This window comes from Urocampus carinirostris, chromosome 8 (genome assembly GCF_059441175.1).
Source record: "Urocampus carinirostris isolate Australia breed hairy pipefish chromosome 8, RoL_Ucar_1.0, whole genome shotgun sequence".
Lineage (NCBI taxonomy): Eukaryota > Metazoa > Chordata > Actinopteri > Syngnathiformes > Syngnathidae > Urocampus > Urocampus carinirostris.
The window spans coordinates 18799238-18823598 of NC_142356.1; the positions used below are offsets into that span (position 1 = coordinate 18799238).

At 38.5% G+C, this 24361-nt stretch overlaps 1 protein-coding gene across 10 annotated transcripts in view; it reads left to right on the top strand.

Moving 5' to 3' along the window:
* Positions 1 to 490: 490 nt before the first annotated feature.
* Positions 491 to 24361, top strand: part of lef1 (lymphoid enhancer-binding factor 1) — a 106790-nt gene continuing 82919 nt past the window's right edge. For 8 of the 10 annotated variants that reach the window (XM_088341854.1, XM_088341851.1, XM_088341856.1 and 5 more), the window contains exons 1-3: positions 491 to 1210; positions 4171 to 4228; positions 13095 to 13219. In XM_088341854.1, the coding sequence (XP_088197980.1) occupies positions 1010 to 1210; positions 4171 to 4228; positions 13095 to 13219 (384 nt within the window). In that variant the 5' untranslated portion in view covers positions 491 to 1009. The remainder of the gene's footprint in view (positions 1211 to 4170; positions 4229 to 13094; positions 13220 to 24361) is intronic. The other 2 variants (XM_088341860.1, XM_088341861.1) reach the window with 2 other exon arrangements.

Sequence of the window (24361 nt, forward strand, 5' to 3'; positions counted from 1 at the left end):
GTTCTCCAAAAAGAGACGGACTTCCTTTCACTACACAAATTACCATATGAAATCCGAGGCGGCAGATGCATGCGCACAGTAGCATCAAACCGCTCGCTTCGTTTGCAACGGAAAAAAAAAGTGATACCGAGATAGAGGCTACTGCGGCGAACTTGTTTGACTTGCTTGATTTGCCGTTTCGTGTTAGTCGGTGTATACCGGATGGTATCCATAGATGACAAAATAATGTTTTTCGTACAGATTTTATTGTACGTCGTACACGTCTTAAAATGCATAATAAACGTACTTTGTACGGCAAAAACGTACAGCTTGACAGGTATGATTACTAATGTTAAAAAACTCGGGAAAAATTGCCCAAATAAAATACAAACAATTTCCAAGTGGCTCAACATGAAACCAGGCCTTTGCTGGCCCCCTCCAATAGGAAGTCTCAACTAGGGGCCCTTTTAGAACCAGCATCGCCATCGCGCTTGCTTGTTTTGAGGCGTCAGGCCCACGCGGGGGCTTTTGCGCTCGCCCCGTTTGTTTGGGAGAAGTAAAGTGGGAGTGTCAATCAGTTCTTACTGGAGAGGAGGAGAAAAAGGAGGAGGAAAAAAAGAGGAGGGAGCAGCTCTATTACCAACACACGCTCTCACACACCGGTTACATTACGCCGTGGAAACTCTGCAGGAGCACTGGGAAAGTCTTCTTCTCCGCCGAGTGTGTGTTTGGGTTTTTCACCTCACATTCTCCCGATTCTAAATCCTGAGACTGCGGATGTGCAAATCCTCTCATTCTTTTTTACCTTTGCTTCTCAGGACCAGGGACTATCACATGCCCTTTTTTTGTTGCGGATAAATCATCCCTGAGTGAAAAGCGCTGATTTGTGGACCGTTTGCCCTTTTGTTTTACCTCTCTGCAGGGGGTCAACAACTTGGCTCTTTCCTCTGGAAGTTCCTCCACTCTTTTTTGGTTGTTTTTTTTCCCCTAGTCAGGGGGGGACTGTGGGTGCGAACGGAGGCAAGACGACATGCCTCAGTTGTCAGGCGGCGGTGGGGACCCGGAGCTGTGCGCCACGGACGAAATGATCCCGTTCAAGGACGAGGGGGATCCGCACAAGGAACAGATCTTTGCAGAACTCAGCCACTCCGAGGAGGAGGGCGACCTGGCTGACATCAAGTCCTCGCTGGTCAACGAGTCAGAGGAGAGCCCTAACAGTAACAGCCACGATGTGAGTCGTTTTATTTGGTGTTGGTTTAAAAAAAAAAACAGACACAGGAGGTCTTTGCTTTTTATTCCATTCATGCTTCACCTCAAAAAACAAGCCTGGATCTCAAAGACGCTCATATTGCTATAATATGCATTTCCAAAATAGAATATGATGTTATTACTATGTTATAAACCCCGTAGTGGGTTAAAAACACACACACAGGATGTCTCTACTTTTTATCCCATTCATGCTTCACCTCAAAAAACAAGCCTGGCATCTCAAAGACGCTCATATTTCCTTAACATGCATTTCCAAAATAGAATATGATGTTATTACTATGTTATAACCTCGTAATGGGTTAAAAACACACACACAGGATGGCTCTACTTTTTATTCCATTCATGCTTTACCTTAAAAAACAAGCCTGGCATCTCAAAGACGCTCATATTTCCTTAATATGCATTTCCAAAATAGAATATGATGTTATTACTATGTTATAACCTCGTAATGGGTTAAAAACGCACACACAGGATGGCTCTACTTTTTATTCCATTCATGCTTTACCTTAAAAAACAAGCCTGGCATCTCAAAGACGCTCATATTTCCTTAATATGCATTTCCAAAATAGAATATGATGTTATTACTATGTTATAACCCCGTGTTGGTTTAAAAAAAACACATGAGCCTGACATTTCAAAGATGTTTATATTTTCTTAATATGCATTTCTAAAAGAGAATCTTATCTTATTACTATGTTGTTACTTCGTGTTGGTCTAAAAACACACACTCAGGGGGTCTCTACTTTTTATTTCCTCCATGATTCACCTGGAAAAACAAGCTTGGGTCCTCAAAGATGCACATGAAGGGGTCATTCAAGGCCAGAGTGGATTTCCACATTTTTTAAATTCTATTTTATTATGTTATATATGTTTGTTTTTTCTAAACTTATCTGTTAGTATCTGTCTCACTGATGTATCGGCCCAAATAAAAATCTTCTCGGGCCTTTTAATGACACACCGACTACAAGTTGCCCACCCTTGCTCCCACTGAATTATGCAATTTCATTTTAAATCCTTTGTCTCCATTTATAAAGGCCTTGCTGGGATTTGCCAAAAACAGGGGTTCCAATGGATATGTCGTAATATTTTGATATTTTATAGAAATTAAATGTTAGAGTAGTACTTATTTAAAAGAATTAAATGCATATCAGTAATTAGAATAAATAATAATAAAATGTTATTGTCATTGTAATAAGTGAAATGTACAATGAAACTAAAAAGGGCCATGCTGATGGTGCAAGAATATTTACAAGATAAAATATCCGTTTAGGATAATAAAATTAAAACGAGTATCATTAAATAAAAAATAAACAAATTAGAAAACAAAAAAATAACTGAATCATCACTTGTCATTATTGCACATTTTCGTCCAAGCATTTTGCTGCATTAGGGGGTGATTATTCCTTTTATACCACTTTCAAATAATAATTAAAATGTTTCCAAAAATCATTCCAAAATACTTGTGAATATTTATAGTATAAAACAAGCATATTCAATCAATTTTATTTTTAGTGTCAAAAGATGTTTAGTATGCAAAAAGAGCATATTCAAATTCTAGTGGTTCATTGTTATTGTCAGGCCCCTCTTCAGTGAATCCGGGAAACAAGCTGCAGGAGTCTGATTTAGGCAAATTTTATATGGAATGATTACACTTTTACAATGTTTTTTTTTGGTAATATAATTTATAAAAAATTGCAATATATTACTTCAAAAATAAGTTTTGCGTTTTTGAATTAATAATAATAGTAGATGTCCAACTATTTGTAGTAGATTAATTTAAAAAACAGTACAATATGTCCTTAATAGCTTCAGAGTTCATGAGCTTTATGTTCTGTACAACTGCCACTCTGCACATATTTATTATATATCATTAATATATATATATATTTTTTTACCTTTTTTTGCACATTTTTACCTTTTTAATTAGTTTTACTTGCACTGAAAGTACGAACATAATAAAGGCAATTCATTCACTCATTTATTCACTCATTTGTTAATTCATTTATTGATTGATTGATTGATTGATTCATTCATTCAAAAAAGATTCTATTTAAATCAGTTTTAAAATATTTGCAGCACCTCTTATGAATATTAGATGCATCCTTATAAAGTTTATACAAGTCTTTTTAATATCTAGGTGCTACAGTTTAATGTTCTAAATTTACTCCAATAATTTTATAAATACATGATCACATTTTTTTCAATAATCACATTTTTTCCCGAATATTTCAAAATCTAATTTCCATGTCCATGTTTTTAATCTTCATAAAGGCTGAAGCTTCTTGCTTACACACATGCGTGTGCACGCACACACACGTAGTGTAAGGTAGAAATAAGAAATAAGCTAGATATTGGGCTGCTCTATCATTAGTCGCCATGTTAATGAAATTTGGAGACCCCACTCCGGTCTGAAACCCCCAAACATTCTGAGACTCGAAGCTGACGTTGACTGAATGTTAATTGGGATGCACGAGAAGTTCCTCCTGCACAGCTGGAAGCCGCCCTGCAGATGTGTGTTGATGTGTGAGTGTGTATTTCTCACGTCTTCTCTCAACACCGACAGAAACTGCGTGCATGAAATGTAATTTGAGGTGGGTTGAATGTAAAATTTCAAACCGGAATAATTAAAATAAAAGCTTTAAGCCTTTAATTGGTGGCAGGAATGAAAATGGGTGAACTCAGAGGAAAACAAGTTCATTTGTGAATCCCCTTAAGACCAGGGTGCCTTAACTGAGTGGTAGTGACGCTTGTGTTTGTTGTTGTCAAGCCAAAATATAAAATAGCACATGCATCCCAAGCATGCTATTCTTCGGTCTTCTGACCGCATCAGTAGCTCGGGTGTGTTCGAGAGGCCTTCCCAAATCGATTCATCGTCACTTAATTTCTCCCCTTTTCTCTTTGTCTTCTATTTCACACATGCAGGCAGCGAGACAGTCCCAAGACGCGTATCACGAAAAGCACCGGGAGCATCCCGACGATGGTGAGTGACTGAAAAAAATTATTTTTTCGTTCTTACGTCGAGGATGAGAGGACTGCATTTGAACGCATCGCGGAGCCTTTCCATGACATGACACTAGTGAGGAAAAATAAAATGTGTCACCATCACTTTGTCACTCATCGAAACATGACAATTACGTAAAAAATAAATAATGCTGCTGATGATTGACTAGGAATTAGGTGGTCATTGCCTGGCATCACAAGATTCACAAATGTTCCAATGACAAAACACAAACAGGGAGTCGGTCATTTGAGTTCAAAACTGTGAACAATCAAGTTAGAATATTGAGGAGGAAAATGTCATAAAATAGGTTAAAAAAAGCATCCGTTTTCTTGATCCACTTGCAGATGATCATTATTTAAGCATTATTTTTTAACTATTCTTAATAAAAAATAAAAAATTGGCTGTGACAGAAAGGTTTGCTCATTTTAATTATTATATTTATTCATTTACATAATAAGATCTTTAGTAATAATAGTATCCTCTTATTACTGTGGTGTGATTTTTTTTATTCTTTGTTTTTTATTTGCTTTTCTCATTTTCTACTCTTTTGCCTTTATGGAATATTCCTATTGTAGTCTACTGCTACAATCATAAGAATATAATTGTTCACAGTAATAATAATAATAATAATTAGCATCATGAATTGCTGACGCTGCCAGACCTAGGAACGAGTTCCGGACGATCGTTCGTAAGTTGAATTTGTTCGGAAGTTGCTTCAGTGCTTTATTTTGTATGTTTAAGGTTCATATAAGTATGTTTAAAGCTTGTATAATTAACCTGTATCAATTTTTACTAAAAAATATTAATAAAATGATATGCTCTATAAAGTTAAACAAAGTGAAGGTTAACTTACTTTTGGGAGAGGAGATGCGCTTCAATAGGTCCTCCTCTGTGGTAAAAAGTGGCTGAAAAAAGGGGTTCCGACCATTTTCTCAACCGCACCAAGCTTTCTTGTTCCACTTTCGTTTCAAAAGAAACGGCTCGCGTCTTCTTTAAAATTTTAATGGATGCATGAGATATTAAACAACAAAAACGTCACGTTACACACGAACCAGGAAGTAGAAGCCGGATCTCTTCTTCGGGATGCTGAGTGACCTCTCACAGCGCAGTGCGGCGGAAAGAAGCACTACAGTATTGTCCTCTACCCGGAAAAATGTGCACACAATACAAAATCTAACTTACAGCCATGAAAAACATCCCGGAAAAAATGTTCGTATCTAGTAAGTCAAGTCAAGTCAAGTCAAATTTATTTATATAGCCCTTAATCACAAAAATGTCTCAAAGGACTGCAATGTCTCAAAGGACTGCAATGTCTCAAAGGACTGCAAATCGAATGGTCGTAGATAGGGGAGCGTCTGTAATATGATATACATTTGTTTTTAATCCGTCTCTTTTTGTTATTTTTTACGTTTTTGGCCTTCATGAAATGCTTAAACTGTAATCTACAACTAAAAAAAAAACAAGAAAAGAAGTGACAATAAACAAACCTTTTTAAAGAGCATTCAGCTTTTATTGTATTTTTCATGTTGTTAATATTTTTACTTAGGTTTTTTGGATTGAATTTAAATTGTCCCACAACAGACCAGACAAATATAGTCACCTCAAAAATAACAAAAGTCAATGCTATTCCACTATTTTTAGGGATATTTCTGGTGCAGAAAGTGAAGGTGAAGCATAGCCTGGCCTTCACCACATGTGTAAAAATAAATTAACCCCTGGAAAACAAAATAAGCTATAAAGTTTGCAACCGCGGTCATATTTTTGGCTGGGAGGAGGAAGGCTGAGATACCCTTGGGGCACAGGGTTAATGATAGTATAGCACTGAGCAGCAATTATAAGAATAATAATCCACATTCAAGGTTATTCTAGTGTAAAAGGAAGTTAATCATTGTATACTGTAACCAGCCTTTGGGTACTGAGCAGCCCGTGTATGGCAGAGATGTTGCATAATAAAAGCCCTCACATGCCTCATTTTATTCTTAATTTCCTAGTAATTATACCCATACATTTTCTGCACCACTTCTCCTCACTAGGATCCCATCCCAGCCAACTTCGGGCCGTGGGCAGGGGAAACCCTCAACTGCTTGCCAGCCAGATGCAATAGTAATTATAGTAATAAAAAAATAACACAGTATTTCCTCCAATAGAGGACAAAGATGCCAAAATGTAAAAGATTCCAAAGTTTGAAGTATGCTGCTGTTAGTGGCAGTACTAATACAACCTACATTTGAACCCACAAGCTCCGGGACAGTTACATGTGCTAACCACTTGTCCACAGATTTAGTCATGCAGGATTATGTTGTGTGCATCTTAATCGGAGACGCTACGCTAAAAAGTTGTTTGTTCACTACAGTACATTCTTTTGCGTCTCTTGTCGATTAAAATTGTATGACTCTTACGCTATCATATGATCCCACAGCTTAGCTAGTGTTTCAAGCTTCTTTATAAATGTTATCAAAAACCAAAGGTTTGTAGAATGGAGGCTGGCACTGCTATCTTGAATTAGAGCTGGGCAATATGTCCAATACAGTCATACCTCTACTTCTGAACGTCTCTACATACAAATTTTTCAGGTTATGAGCAAACTGAGCGTAAAAAAATTACCTCAAGGAACCATTTTTTTTCAGGATACGAATAAACAGACCAGTACCGTGCGCGCTGCTTTTTGTCACTCGGAAGTACTGTACCTGGAAACCCGATTCGTATGCGTGAGCGCCTGCATGCTCTTGTGTCTACCGCTTATTCTTTGTGTCCACTTCCGGTCCCATTCCCGCTCTGTCAACAGTACTGTACTCTACTATATGCTAGCAATACTAAACATTAACGATGGACCCCCAAAAACGACATTCGGAAAAGTGAGCCACAAGGAGAAACAAAACGGAAAAGAGTTTTTCTGGACATTGCAACAAAGCAGGAAATAATTGTACGGTATGAAAAGGGGATGCATATTTGTTATGTCGCCCAAAAATATGGCTATGATTGCCACGATTATTAAACAGAAGGAAGCGCTAAAATGTACGGCTTCTTCCTTGATCTCCTGCGAACGATGAGATGGAGAGGGTGCTACTTTAGTGGATTAAAGGAAAATAAATTACCGGCGACACGGTGACCGAGGCAATAATTTGCGCAAAGGCAAATTTAAAGACATCTTTTATGAAGTCTCAAAATTCGTGGAACCCCCAAAAAATTTTGACTGGTCGGCCTATTGCTCATTATGAGGACATCTGCCTCACGCATTTCTGACGGATTGTCAAGTGCCGGCAAAACCAGACGTCATTGGATCAGTTCTTCAAGAAACAGGATGCAAAAATCACTGCTGAGAACCAGTAAACGAAGAAGGAAGGAATATTTGTATTATTTTTTTTATTCTTCGATTTTTTACATTGTGTGCCTCTCGTGTGGTATTGTAATGTTAACATGTATTTGTTTCATGTTCTTTTACTTTTTTAAAGATTTATAAAAAAAAAAAATCATACATTTGCATTTCTCGGAACGGATTACCAAATTTACGTTGAAAATGGGCCTCTACTTACAAATTTTTCAGGTTACAAATCTACTCCCGGAACGAATAAATATGTCATTTTTACCATTTAGTTTGGAAGATTACGATTTCAGTCAATTTCAGACAATAAACCCAAGGTAAAGCACAATATTAACTGATTTTAAATGAAATTTGTTAAAAAAACAAAAACAATTAATAGGTTATGACAAACATGCTCGGATACCACAATGAACTGATTAGCCCCTATCTTTTGATAAGCAGCAACAGCATTGAATAACATAAAACAACCCTCAATTCTATGCTAAGCAAACTTGTCAAAAACTAATTTTTAAAATCACAAATGCTTTGATGCAATTCGTTTTATTGCCCATTCCCATATTGAATTTATCTTAGCGCTAACACAATTTGCAGCCAAGTTAATCAAAACGATTACACCTAATAATGTTTTATGTTGCTGCTTAGAATACTGGTATCCTAATGTGTCTTGGTTCATCACAAATCCACTACTTGTGGAATAATAAATACTTAAGAAATGTTCAAATTAGAGTACTAGAAAAAAATCAAAAGCAAAATACAGTGGAACGTGTCTATACGAGCATAATTCGTTTTAGGATCGTGCTCTTCACGCAATCGCTCAGGTAACGAGTGAATTTTCCCGATATGAACTATCAAAAAACTAATTCTAAAACATACGTTTTTCTTTTGTATGCCAGGCATGGGAGGATTGCATTTGAACGCATCACGAAGCCTTTCCATGACATGACACTAGCGAGGAAAAATAACATGTATCTTCCTGATCCCTACAAACACATTCAAATTGTCATCAAACATAGAAAAACAGTATTAGGATGAATAAGTTTATACTAACAATATAAAATGCAAGTTTATTATGAGCGTATAGGAATGGTGGTGTCGGTAGCGAGGAGTCAACGATGATCGCATACCTGTCAACTTGGACCTTTTTCCCCATATTTTATATGTTTGATCTTTTCACATTGTATCCACCGTATGACATTTTTTGTGCATGCTTTTTTTTAAGAGACAGATTTCATTTTCTCTTTCAGCCCTAGCACAGCTCGTCTCGGTCACTGCTAGCGGATGAAAACGTCATCGTAGTTTGCAAATACTGTCGCTTCGGTTATTGCTGGTTCACTCCTTCGCAGATTTTTAAAACATTTTTTTTTGTAATTGGTATCACTGTATCGTGCATTGTGTTCTGTCAGAAAGTGTTCTGAGGGCGCTCTGTATTGGTGGGTGTGACTTTCTGTGTGCACGTCCATGATAGGCTGATGCGACTGTATGTGAGCACGGCTCTGATAGGTTCGTGTATGCTGTCAATCGGGATGGGCATGCGCAGTTGTCTCGATGCACGGCTACAACTACAGCTAGCTTTTCGCCGCTCATTTAATCGAAAAGAAATTCACCAATTAAATTAGACTCAGAGGAAAGTCAGAAGAACGCAAAGAAATGCTGATCACTACGCGTGTTCTATAGATTGTTACCATGTCCAGAAATTGACTGAGGCACCATCAGGAGAGAAAGCAATAGTGAGGCTGAAGGTCTACTACTACGGCTAGGCTAACAACTCACCTAACCCACAGCTGCGGACTTGCCAACGCCAGGTCCGTTATCTATGAAACGGATGAGCTAGTGTTACAATTTTTGTCACTGTCTCATTTTATATATTGCGGAGATCTGTCGCCATTTGAGTTTACCCGATGCTAGAGTGCAGCTAGCCAGAGCTCTCTTAACCACTTTCTCACACTGACAGAAGGCCTCGAATTTCATTTTACTTTTGTATAATGACAATAAAACCATTCATTCAACTGCAATTATGTGTTGTGTGTTACTATTTGTCGATCTATAGTTGTTATTTTGTTAAAGTGGTATTCTCTCAGTCGGTAATAACGTCATCTCGAAGTAAGTTTAACCCTTTGGGGTTTTTTTTTGAAGGTGTGATGCTACTTAGCGGATTTTCACTTTTTAACTTTGAAAAGACAGAGGGATCTCTTTACACCAAAAAACATCTACAGCACAATTTTTTTTGCCTGTCGAAGGTTACATGCGCAAACTGGATAGGCTACTGTGGTAAGCCGTCACGCGCGGTGAGCGGTCTCAAGCTGTAAGCGGTCTTGAGCAGTCTCTAGTGGTAGCCTCTGAGACTTCTCATGACCTAGGTTTTCTTACGTATAGCGAGCAAGATTTTTGTGAAAAAATCTCGTATACCAAAAGTTCTCGTATTAGAGGGTACCACTATTATTAAAAATACAAGCTTATCAAATGAACCATTACCTTGAAAAGCTTGTTGATGTTCTGTTGTCTCTGTGTCATGTTCTTGACTTAGGGATCCATGCACTCTCCAACTCCGTTGCTTAAAGTTTTTCCATGGCCACAAGTGTGTTTACAATCGTTCTTGCATGACGTAATGGACGATTCTCCACGCTGATTGGCTATTTGTGATACATTTTGGTTTGGTTCCACCTTCACTGTATCTTTGGCGGGCAGGAAACCTTCCAGGTGACTACGCTCGCCTGCCTGAACCACGCTGATTTTAATTAAAAAATACCACCTCAAAGCTACAGTTCGAATTTATTTTGAAACGTAGCAGTGTCAAACAACAACAGGTAAAACATAATAGAACTTACTTTAATTCTGTGCGATCCAGTACCAAACTGCGAACGGGCTGATACCAGTCCCTGGTTCCCAACCACTGCAGTAGCCCACTCAGCTACCTTTCTAAGTCTTATTTTTCTCAAATGGTCATCACTGTTTTTGATCTCGCTGTCCCATCAGCACATTTAGATCAACCCCTTGGGCAACAGTCATGCTGCCGCCGCAATAAACACGGCGTCGGGAGTTCACACGCGGGCTCATTGTGCCATGACCTCCGCTTGGCGGGTCATCGGCGGGGGCTTTCAGGCCAAGCGTGCCTTCTCTTCTGTCTCCCTCTCGCTCCACCCTCTCCAGTTCTCTCACAAACCAAACCAAACACTGCCTTTTCTTCAGGTCCGCATTGCCGTCGGGCTAAATACCACAAACACACTCGCGCACCCCACTCAAACCCCCTCACACCCGCCTGTGGCTTTATTACGCTGTCGAGTGGCGTTGAATTGGGCCCTCTTGTATTGAGCACCGCCTCCTCCTCCTTTTTCTTGTTGCCGGGTCACAGAGGAGCAGTTGGGGCGTCTCCTGTTTTGACTCACTCTGTATGTTCTTCTAATTGGCGCTAATTGGCACAGAGGGGCTCCTTTGTTCCTGCGCATAATACAATTTACTCAGAGTCCAGTGTTGCGAGGCTGCGGACAAAAGACCCGAGCTGAATCTGATGCGGGTTAAATCGATATTATTCAGTAGGGCTCAACCACAGCCTTTATCTTTGTAACTTCCTAGATGAGTTAAACTTGTCAGAGTAGTTCTGTCAAAAACAGTTACAGTACAAGGCCAGTGATTTAGGCCTTGTAGGGACTCGGGCTGCAGCTAAGGACTATTGTAATGGTCAACTAGTCACCAACATTTAGACGAATGGTGGAATAAGCGGATAATTATTATTTTTTTCTTAAATTTAGCATGAAGTTGAATAGGTGGAAAACACAAAAAATGGGTCAAATGAAACGCATATTTTATAGAACATAGTGAGGATTGTTCAGAAATTCAATAAAAATCTAAAACCAATTACACAGTGTTCAGTAGAAACATTAATCCATGAATAAACTTCTGTCCACTTTTTAGTGACATGCAAAAATGTAACCAAATTACTGAACTTAAATAAACATTTTTTAATCCCTGTAAACTAAGAACAGGCTCATTAGCAGCAGTAGAACAGTAAATAAAACAAATGTGTGAATTGTGTGTGGTAGATTCAGTTTTCAACTGCAAAGTCTTTAACAATTTGTCCAGTTTGAAATCAAATGTTTTTTTACAATTAACGTTTGTCGTTATTAATGTTTTAACAACTGATGTCTGTTCTTTGGACTGCGTGAATTTAATTTCAAATACATTGTCATGCACAGTCCGGCATAACACTCAATCTCCGTTTTATAGCCGAATATATGCGTATAAAATGTACAATGCATGTTATCAAATCCGCATGAGATTGAAAGTTACTTGAATCTTACTGAGGCGAGTCAGACTCTGTTTCGTTCAACTGTCTGACATGCTTTTTTAAAATGTTCATGCGTCACCGAGCTAGTGCCATTATTTGCAACTTTGGCTTTGCAAACTTTGCAAGCATTCTTTTTATTTTCCGTATCCAGGCTAAAATGCTCCCGAACATTGGTTGTTTTGAGACATGTACTTGATGTTGGAATGCAGCCATTTTCTTGAGACGGAGACACTACAGCACATGAGCGACTCTCAGTCTGTTGGAAAACATGCCCACCAACAATAGTCAACAATGAATTCCATTGGCGACGATTTCTATAATCGATTTTTGTTGACAACGTTGACTAATTGCTGCAGCTCTGATAGGGACAGTGTCAAATGGGCTAACTTAAGAATTTTAAACCCCAACACGGGTACGTTTTTATCCCATTGAGGACTTCTTTTCAGAAATGACACAAACCTCAGTCATTAAACGTCTCCCAAGGAACTTAAATTATAAGAAGACCACAAAACCTTCACGTGGCTAAAAGAACAAGAAAAAAAATCATCTTAAAAAAATGAAAAAACTTGACATGAATGCTTTCCTGTTCTTTATGGTAAAAATGTGCCACAGCTCTCCTGGCTCAAGTGGGCGAAGAGCACAAATTAATTCCTTTCCTAACAGAGTTTCTTTGAAAAATAATAGAATAATTCCACTTTTTAAACCATTTGATCAAAATTTATATAAATAAGCACTTTTGCAGATGCCCCCAAAATTTCCAAGAACTTTACTGATACAACCACTAGCAACTTCACTTCACCAGTCGGAGCAACCAAAGCTGTCACATGACCGCACAAGATCTTGGACAATTTAACTCAAATATAAACGTTGGTCTAACCGAATAAACCATGGATAAAATTAATAACTTTTAAAAATGAGACAATTAATTTACATCATTAAAAAACATTATAAGTAATGTATAATTGCAGATAATGATAATTCAACGTCATTATATTCCATCCATTCATCCATCCATTCATTCATCCATCCATCCATCCATTCAATTATCCATCCATCCATCTTTCCATTATCTGCACCGCTTAACTGGATTAGATACCATAACCTCAGAACTGTGCCGCAGACGCGCTAACCACTCATTCACCGCGCAGCCATAGTCATAATATTTAACTTGTATTTTGAGTATGTTTTTTCAAGGCCGCCTTTTAAATGTTGTTGTTTTTTGTTTGTTGTTGCGGCATCAGTGAAACATCAGGATTTGTACAGCAAAGGCCACGCCTACCCGGGCTATCCCAGCTATATCATGATGGGCAACATGAACGACTCCTACATGTCCAATGGCTCCCTCTCACCGCCCATGCCCAGAACGGTCAGTACCTGCAAAAATACATACTCAAGGTGCATCTTGGGAAATTAAACCAGTACTTACTAACACCTTTTGGCTTTTTTTGTGAGTACTTTGAAACTTTTGGCTTGATTGTGTATATTGTGCCATATATATATGACATTTTATCATACTTTTCTTCAAATAATTGCATATCTCTATTTGGTGTTCTATTTTTTTTTCATATATCTTCACATTTTCATTCAAAATTCTTTTGTATTCATCTCTACTATTTGCTTATATTTTTGTTATGCTTCTGTCTTTTCACATAGTTTAGCTATGTTAAGCAGAGTGAAGTAACTTTCTAAAATTTATACCTAACTCCCATGCAAATCAAGACACATATTTTTAGAGGAAATCTTGTTATCAGTTTGAAGTGATTCTGAAATCTTTCATCAAACTTTTTTGCGTATAATTACGATATAAACCAGTCACCGCTCACCAACCTTCTTGATACTGAGAACTACTTTTTAGTTTCTTATACTTTTGGTGCAATATACTTTTGATATGCATTTCCTAAATAACAACCTTTGGCACGTTATTACTGTGTTACAATTACGTTATGACTATGTTATTGGCATATGGCAAAAAGACCGTCAATCAACGGAAAACAAATCTTGGAAAAAGGGCACTCTGTGATAACAAATGCAGTATACGGTAATTGATAGGTTTAATATAAAAAGATGCATTTAGAGCAGGGGTCTCCAACGTGGTGTACGCAGCACCACGTAGACCTCTGAGTCCACCTGATTAGCTCAAGAGTGGTCCTGGAAAGATATCATGGCTGATTGTGAGTAATTTGATTTCTAACCGTTATGATGTTTATGGGTTGATGAGCCTAATTTTAACCTCTGATTATTACACCCTAATAATAATATATTAATAACCTAGTAACAACATAGTAATAACATTTTGTTTTAATAATGAGGATAAAACTGGTTGCCATTCTTGCTAATCAGTGACCATAAAGTTGCTCTCATCTTCAAAAAGGTTGCAGACGCCTGATTTAGAGTTCTCAGTATGATTTTATCATGGCTGTAAAGACAATTATGCTATTAATGATTTCTTATGACAGTTAAAAATAGATACTACCATTAAACATATGTATTTATACTCGTTTCCATGTTTACATTTAAAATTCCATAGAAAATCACAATGACCCATAACTCATGACTTATTTTTAGACGTTGGTGATCCTGGTATATGCAACGAGGTAAAATGTTTAGCCCTCACTCTATTTCAAGTAATTTTCTTCTTCTGCTCACAATATAGTCTGTAGAGTCAACAGCACCTCTGCTGGTTGCAATGTAACAGCTTTGGTGTGTAGTTTGTTAGGTAAAATGTTGACTAAGTTGCAAAAATGAAGAAAAAAACATTCGGGCCAGACGCTAGCCATATTCTTCTGGTCTCTGATCACATGGGAGCTTTTGAAGGGGCCTGTTTGGAGAGCCACCAGAGGAAATTACCTTTTGGAGCAGATACATTTAACAAGGTCAAGCCAGGGCGTGCTTGCTGACAGTTTTTTGTTTATTGAGCTCTCATTGATTTTCATTTACGTCACTCATCTTTCTCTTCACCAAGTTGTCTTCGCTCAGAGCTTGAGTAGAACGGTAGTCATTTTTAGCGACTGTGTCTCGCCCGGCGGCAGTGACTTCGCGGCCGGCGCGGCATATCTGCAGGCCTGGGATCAGTTTTCACTCACATCAAAGGCTCCCTCTTTCTTTCATTCCCCTCCATCCTCCGAGCCCGTCACAGTCGTTTCGGATTGATTTCCATTCACCGTGACATTCCTGCACACATGCCGTCCAGCCATGACAGAGCTCTTGGGCCCTTGATTGTCAGCAGATTTTTTATGTCTTTTTTTCCCTCCTTTACAACTTGCTGTCTCTGCAAAAATTGCTGGCGTACGGCGACAAATAGGCTGCAGTCAAGCTCCGATTTTGGAATACATAAAGATTATTTTTTTAAGATTCTGCAATCTGAACTTCTCTATGATGTTTTGTTTCATACTACAGACATCTGATGCCATGACACACCACTGCACACATGATATCCTACCCCATTTGCGGAGAGTTGTTTATTTTAGGTATATATTTTCTTATTTTTAAGATTTGTTAAGAATGTGAAAAAGAACTCAAGTTTGGGTGCCCATTTTACACTATGTTTAACAGTATTTTCGAAATAATTGATCATTTGAAAAATATTGCTCAGAACAATTGCAAAACATTGGATGCAACAAGAAATGAACCCAGGTGCTGAACGTTTAATCCTAACCACTGGACCCCAGATTAAAAAGCATTAGTTCTATCACAGTATAGCACTATTTTTAGTCACAGTACAGGAATGGAGAAAAACTAAAGTCGTCTTGAAATATCTAAATAATCGCCAAAAAGCCTGTGGAGGGAAACAACTCTTTGGTGTATCTGATGATGAATCGGACTTTGAAGGTCATTATATTAATACATTGTAAATGTTATTTCGGTATTGTGTTCATAGATTATGTTGAGAATAAATTATTTTTATCCTGGCCACACGTATTCAACAACCTTCGTCACTTACAATGTTCAGAATAGAAAAATAGAATATAATTTGTTGTCCTTGTAGCATGTGAAATGCACAACGAAAAAAACATTTGCCCCTGGTACCTTGAGTAAAAATAGTGCCACTATGAGACAAAATCGAATGTCTTATTGTTCGTCATCTATACTACTGGTAATCCAGTAGTTAGGAATCGGTGGTGAGGCTGTGACCCTAATTGGATTCCCAACTGCAAATTGTGAGCTGAGAAAAAGTAATTTTTATACAGAGTTTTAACAAAAATTTTGGGGTGTGCCTTATACACTAGTGTGGGTTATTCACGAACAACTGTAAGAAAATATCCTCAAAATACGTAACATTTTCTTATCCAGCACACATATTATTTTGCTCATTTCAATGAATATACTTTGTCTGACTTTTAAATGAATACTTAAAATAGACAAAACAATCTACTACCTGCTAGATTAGACAATGTTGCTTATTTAAAACGTCTACTTAGTTATTTTCCTACAGAAACAAGTGAAAAAAGTCTCAGTTTCAGTCTCACTTTTTAAGATCATAATACAGTAGTTGTTCGAAGAAAAACTAGAAAAAATACAAATAAGGATAGGCTACGACCAATACAGTATCAGGGCCGTTACCAGCTTTTATGAAGGTATCGGTACTGGCAATGGTAATCAATACCAGTATCGGCTGCATTCTAGAGGCCATTGAACAATCAGGAACTGTAACATAAAGACGAGTTAAATGATATTAAACGAACAAGATGTTACAGTAACATACAGTCAGAGGAAAGCGAATTGTATGTACTAACGATTTTGGTACTACTCTGTATCAACGACTGATTGTGAGTATATCTCCGAAAAAATGTAGTGTTGACCATACTTACTCATGATGGTCAAGGATTTTTAATCCTCTTGATCAAATTGCAAAGTCTTTTTGTGGTTTTCATCTATTAAAAGTGGGCTTGATCCTGACCATTTGTGTAACATATCATCAGCCTTTTTGAAAATTCCCAATGTCAGAGTTGGGAAGAATTCTTTAAACAAAGGATAGCATAGTGTTAGCTATTTTAAAGTGCTGTAGCTAGAAATACCAAATCAAAGAACGTTATTATTTATGTGGTGGGGATTTTTTTGCTGTATGTGCATTATCCGGAGGTATCCACTTGATTAAGCAGTGTGCTGATGCTAACGTAATTAAGCTTCTACTAGGTTTATGGGAATACCTGCAAGCAATCGTAATTATCCCAATTGGCTTGAAAGTGTCTACTATATTAAGATGTAGGGAATAAGATTTGATTATTTATGTTTAGTTCTACGTAAGAACACCCACATCCTGATCTAAGTGTAAAATAAGCTACCGTGTGGGTGATTGGCATGAAACGACTCTGGCTTGTCTTTACGGATGACGTGTGTATCCTTGAGTCACAGTCATCCGGCCGAACCTTCCGAATGTGGTGATCTCACTCATTTTTGTAGCTCTCGCGAGGATGTTTGTCCAAGTCAACCGAACTCTAAATCGGGATTTCGAAATGACAGATTCTAAATAAAGACTCTGCGATGGATCTATTCCAGGAATAGTCTGCCGCCTTCATGTCCTGGCTCTGCTGCATTAAACCACACAGACACACACACACACACACACGAGTTTGGGTTTTGAAGAAAATAACCGAAGCATGCTCTTTCGCTTGACGGGCAGGTGAATACCATCTGTGCTACAACAGCTGCAGGACTAGAAAGGATGGTGTTACTGAGTGTTGCATTCAATACCATTTAAGTGTGTTGTTATAGTATTGCAAAATTCGTACTATAAGCTTATAATCAGGTTAGTGTTCATTTTACCTCTGAAAAGTGATGAGTTCCGGGGACTCGCATGCCGGCTTTCTTGAATGAGTTGAGCCGAAAAAGCCGGTTCTCTAAAATAGATGGACTTTTCACCACACAACTCGAAATCGGCATGCAGACGAAAACTCGAACCGCGAGACCAAAACAACATCTGCCGGATCTGCCTGACGAAAGGTTTGGAGTGCGGTAAATCTTTGTTTGAAAAAAATATATAATCGGGTAATAATGACAATTTTGTGTCAAAAAAGTTGCGTCCCAGGGACGCACATTGATTTAAGACTATGCGTCCCCAGCAAATATGATGCGTCTAGGACGCAGGGACGCGGGCAAACGAGAACACTGTCATAGTCCAGCTATTACAGTTCTTCCGTGTGGTTGTAATGGGCACAATTAAAAGAAACACTTTGATCGCCTTTTCAAACATCATTTGATGCAGTCTAATGATGCACATGTCCTTTCTTGTTACTCAAGTAATGGCCATGGATTTGTGGTCCTGATTTAAATGAACATGAAAACACAATAATAAATCTGATAATAATAATGATGATAAAATACACACACCCAAAGTAGTCAATACAATCACTCTAAAAGAGTAGGAAGAAGTGTGGGCTAAACTTAAACATGCATGTATAGATATTTCCTTAACAGCAACATAGATATTTCCTTAACACAAGCAGTCAAGCATTAATTTTAAACAGCATAAAATTGAGGTTTTGTGCATTGGAAAGTTTAATGTTTTAAACTGTCAAAGCAACAGCTTACATTAAAAACACTGTGGAGGAGTAAACATTTTTTTTTAAATAAGCTAAATTAATCTGGATCGAAACTATACAAATATTGCCTCTGTTTTAATGGAAACACAACTGCAATATCACCATGGCATCCGCAAACCCACAGTACCAAACCATTTTGGTGCCCTCAGGGTTATCTCTTGCTTATTATCCAAAACCATGGAGTCTCTCTCTTGCAGATCCTCATGGCAAAGAAAATAGAAGGGATTGGTTAAGGCACTATGAGTCTTAGAGTGCCCCCACAATTTCCTCTTGATGTAGCGGGAATGTGACTGATCTAGCCGGGCAGTGTCTCGCAGCGTGGAATCACTAACCCGGGCTTACCTAACTGGATTTGGTAGGACCGCTCGGATGGCCTCTGCTCTTGCCCTTAGCGCTACTGTGGAGGATTCCTGTAATTGGGAGAGTGAGAACACTGTGTTTAACTGCAAGCCTACATCTTCTTAAAAGCAGCAGTCCTCAATCGCCAGTTTAGGTGGGCTGTGCTGTTTCAGGCTACACACGGAACACTGATCAAATTATTTGAAGTGTTTTAGAGCTTAAAAGTTCAAGTAAAAGAAAGCTGCAGAAAAACTTTGCTTTACAGAAAGTCTTCTTAAACTTGTATCGTCAAGCAGTACCTATTTTGGGTGTACTTTGTTTATATTTTGTATTTCTCCAATTCACCAATTAAATGAACTGTGAAGGTTCCTACAGTAAACCAGACAAGGTCCAGCTGTTTGAGGAATACCAGCAAGGAGTATTAAGTAAACCCTCGTTTTTCCTGGGTGTTGCGTTTCAAAAAGAACCAATATAGTTAAAATCGGCGAAGTAGAATCATTTATTTATTAATTTATACTCAAATACTCTATCAGGAACCAGAATGGAATCTCGGACCCAATTGCGTTCGTTTTAAAGGAGTCTTTATTGGATTGAGCTGACAAAGCTTGCTTAGTAAGCCGATGATCGTCGGTCGCTAGCAGCGTTGGACGGAATGGCAGTTCCGTGACAGGTAGGCAGAATCGATACGTCTTAGCGGGCAGGTCGATGGCCAGCGCAGGAGAGCAGGTCGTAAGCATGGGGCAGAAACAGGTCGGCGCCAAAGACAGGCAGGAATCAAACAGGAAAAGTCTTTGGTACTGGAATCTGGCAAAACAAACAGGGAGACACAAGTACGGTCTGACACTCTCCTCTGGGCGCTGACAGCTTAAGAGGAGAGTGCCAGCCAATCAGAGAGCGCGCTCCTGCGCGCCAAATGATTGCCCCCAGTGTCTTCATTTTGTCAATCATGACATTCAAATAATTCAAATACACTATTAAACATTAAAAGCCCAAAACGAACCCTATTTACAGGATCAAGTATTTGTTTGATAAATAAAAGTATCCGTACTGTACTTTGTAACCATTACAAACTTTCAAATTTGAATTTTAAAAATAATCTTGCTGCTGTACTGTACTGCACTTTAGCATTGACAATGATTTCAGGACACTATCCTTGCTTTAGATGTTATTTCTTTGCTCACATGTAGACGTTATTGGCAAAACAAAAAAGTGGCATAAAAATGCTTTCACCTTCCTTTAGCATGTCAAAAAGTCCAACTCTATCGCCGAAAGAAAACATCTTCCTCTGCCTTTTGGTGCTTTTGTGGGTCTGAAGCATTTTGTTGACATGTTGACTTTTAGAGAAACTTGAAATTGTAAAAAAAAATATGTTTGTAAAGTAGGTTTGTCAAGCTGTTTGTGTACAACTTAGACTGCATTGGTATTGACGCATAAGCAGACACAGGCAGAAAAGAGGTGGTGCAACTGTTTAGCCAATCAGAACGCAGAACACTATGCATGGTGAGAAGCTGCAAAATATTGAAACTGCAAAGCAGCAAGGGATTAATGTACTCTAAAGAATTGTCTGTTTTTTATGAGGGAAAGGGGCACTGTTGTAATGGGGGTCTGTGCTGAGACCTTTGAGACATTTTATGAATAGGGGCGAAACAAATAAATGGGACTTGACTTGACCAGGCATTTTCTCAGGATACCCTTTTTTCTTTCTGGAAAATGAAGTCCTTCCTTCCTTTAATAAAACACTCAAGTTAATGAGAATATAATCATGTTTTCGAAATTCCCTCATTAAACGTTGACCCAGACTATCATATTTTATTTACCCTAGCCACCAGACAATTGGGACCCCCAACTTCATCTTGCAAAAGTCCTCATAATTTTCACGAAGCAGCTGGATCGCACGTGATCACAGCTCTCAGTTAGTCTCTGGCTAAATGGGCTCCATAAAGCCAGCAAGTCCCAGTGACATTGATGTCATCTGCAGTGCAGGCCGCCTTTACCGAGCACCATAAGACTTGAGTTGTGCCAAGGAGACCTCACACACGAAAAACACTCGGGCCTTTTTTTCAAAAGCCTTTGTAGTTCCGCCGCAGCTCGGCAGTTTTTTTTAAACGACGCCATTAACGCCCGGGGTTCCACGACACACTCTCTCCATATGTACAGGCTGTAATATAACCACGCCATGTGGTTGCAATCGCCTTATCTTGAGTCTTTCATGCGGTGAAATAGAGCTGGGCGCTTGGCTGTACTCTGAGTGCCTCGTTTTTTTATTTTTTTATATGAAAAACAGAAGTCAAGGTTTGAATGTTGTCGCTGACGATGTAACCGAATGGAGATATTTTTAGGGGCTATCGTTTTATAGTTACACCCCCAGGACCATAGGGGGCTCTATATCAATTCATTAGCGTTTGAAGGTTCGAGAAGAAACAATTGTCAGACAAGATGAATAAGCTTTGGCTTTTTCCCTTCACCCCTTTATTTTCCTTTTGTTTTCTCAACTGTTTATTAAAGTTGTTGATTTTGAATTAATGGTAGCCTTAAATCCGGTGAACAGATGAAAAAAATGATCCAAACATAAGCTTAGATGAGTTGAATTATTTACACATTATTCATCAAAATGATTTACCCTCTTTCCCACGATTTGTTCCTTTAACCATGATTAAATACTTGCTAACTGATAAGTTGAGGGCAGGAGTTGAAGTATATGTAATTATTCAAAGCTAGTGCTGATTGTCAAACGATCGTTACTTACTTGTGTCACGATCAGAACGGAATCAGGACCCAGATGCGTAACATTAATCATAAGTTCATTGAGAGAAGGATGAAGGGCAGCGCCCGCGATCCGGTACTCGCTGGACGCAGGAAGCAAGCTGTTCACAGAATCGGATCGTGTTCCGAATACAGAATTGGATCTTCCGGAGCGGGAGATGGCGGTGTCGATAATGGAAAAAACAGGTTGATACCTGGGCCAGGAGAGCAAAAAAACATGGTCGGGATCAAAAACAGGTCGTAAGCCGGGACGGGAGAGCAAACGTGATCGGGGTCAAAAAACAGGTCGTAGCTGGAAAAAAACGGGCAGATCAGGAATGGACTGGTGGAAAAACTGGTGCAAAAAGCGGGAGTCAGAGTCAAAGTGCTTGCCTTGTAGAGACAGAGGTTCGCTGACGGACTGACAACAGGCGAGTGAAATGGCTGGGCTTAAAAAGGACAGGGAACCAATCAGGTAGCCCGCAGCGGCTGGCACCAACGAGCGGGCACAGGTGATACTAATCAGTCATCACGACAACTTGTTTAATAGGGCGTCTAATAAAATGAGTCACCATCCATTGGAAAGTATTTTAAATGAAGAATCTTTTTTTATATTAATAATAATAATAATAATAATAATACATTTTATTTTGAAGTGCCTTTCAGAGTAAAAACAAGAGTAAACCATGCAAGTAATTATTAGCCAATAAAACAAATTATTTTGAACATTTTTGGGTTGTTTGAAATTGATGAAAATTGTAATCGTCGAACCTGTTAAAATCAACATTTATTTTTTGTGGGCATTATTGCCAAGTCCTGTTGTTTGACAATGAACTACTTTTGATTACACCTGTTTAGCAATTTGTTTTTAAATTGGCAGTAAGATCGGGCCTAAAATATTCGGTCCGACCCAACCCAGGTTCGTGGATATTAAAGGCCGACTTAGCCCGAGCCTGACCAATTAACTTGATTTGCAGGACCAAGCCTGAAGGTTTCATGAGGGGGAGCTGTGATTTATTATAACAAATTAAGGCCTGTCTTTTGTACTAAAATCTTAGTTAAACAAGACTGTATAAACATTTAGATCTTTTATAATTCTGTGTCTGCAGAGGTTATATTAACCGTCAATTTCCATTATTGACGGATATTTTTAAGAGTTAACGGAAAAGTCTGTCATTTTTAACCACGGCAGCAGTATGTTCCAAAGAATCTATTGTGGCACTTTAAGAGATTCTGAGAGACAAAGAAAACAATGAGGGGTGAACAAAAAACAAGTCACTTAGAGATAAGCCCCGTCAGATCCGAACGTAATAATTGACATTTTATATTTTAGGCCTGAAATTCTCGTGGGCTCAGACTTGGGTCTAGGCATAAGATATTACCTCTGCTTCAAATGAACATATTTTAATTGGAAATTGGAAACAAAACCATTGTATTTGGATTGTTTGGGCTTTGGTAGATGTGTAATTGTAGTAAATCTGCTTGTCATTTTTCAGTCATACGAAAATGACCCCCTTATTTGTAATTCATTTATAGAAATGTGCAAAGCATTTAAATAGTGAATACATGTTTTTCCACTTTTTTTTATAAAATTGCATCAGATGCCGTATTGAATTCTTATTTATTCTGTTTCAATCAAAATCAATCGCATATGTATCTTAAAGTCAAAATTCATGCATCAGCACAGACAGCTGTGACGATCTATGTAAGTTTATTTTCTCGATTCAGCTGCTAAGTTGTGCTCTGGTTTAAAACGGAGGCATAAGTCGATACACACGTCGAAAACTTTCAGCGCCGTCTTTGATATTTGAGGGCCCATTCGGAATGCTAACAACATGGGTTAACGGGTGCTGCTACAAAGTGTTGTTCGGTGTCTCTGGTTTGATATTTAGAGAAATTTGAAGACTTGAACTGAGTCTGCGGCAGTTCCTGGGCGTGGGTTTTCCCTCAAAGCGAAGAGATGACAACCGTCCTCTCCGCAGTATCGGATGCGGCCTAACCAAATTGAGCACAGGAGTCGGTCACTCAGTCACTCAGCTGCTTAGAGGGCTTCACTCTGCACATGCAGTCTGACGCCGATCTCCAGGGTCAGTCTGGCCAAGATTGCCCTTAATTCCCTTTTTACATTTTTGAGGCAACAGTGTGAAATTGGCAATACAATATGCATTAGTAATACTGTTGTTGCATTGATACTTCTTATATAGATGTTTTTTTTCACTGTGTTGATTCAGCTGACACTAAATTAGCACTTCCCACCTTTTTTACCGCTCTGATGCAACTCCAAAGCCAAACAGCCACCGGATTGACTTAGCACCCTCCATTCCGTGTTAAAGCTTTATTCCCTTTAAATAGAAGAGCAGAGCCTGGTTTAAACATGCCAACACGGAGTCATCATGCTGCTACCACTGTGATACTATCCTTGTAGTAAAAAGCACACTGGATTACCTTTGATTCAGCGCTTAAATCCTTACTTTTAGTAGATTTTTTTAACTATCTTCGAAGATGAAAAAAGACAGCTAACTTTCAAAACTTTATTTTCTGTTTCTGTATTCTGATGGTTTAAATAGTACTAAATAAAGATGCAACCGTATTTCTTGAGTCAGATATCACACTGGTTGGCTTCATACCGTCATGTGTGTACTGGCTACTATCTGTGCTACTTCTGAAACCATAAATTGGTTGAAAATGTCCAAGTGTATTGTTTAACTTAATTCTGTGTTGATTCATATATTTTATAATGGATCTGATACTCACCCTTCTGAATTAGTCCCATTGATACAACATTTGGTGAATCTCCCACAGACTTTGTCCCACCTCTGTTATAAATGCAATACGTCTGGGTTGGGTTTTTTGGTTCATTGAACATACACTGTGTTTATGAACTTAGT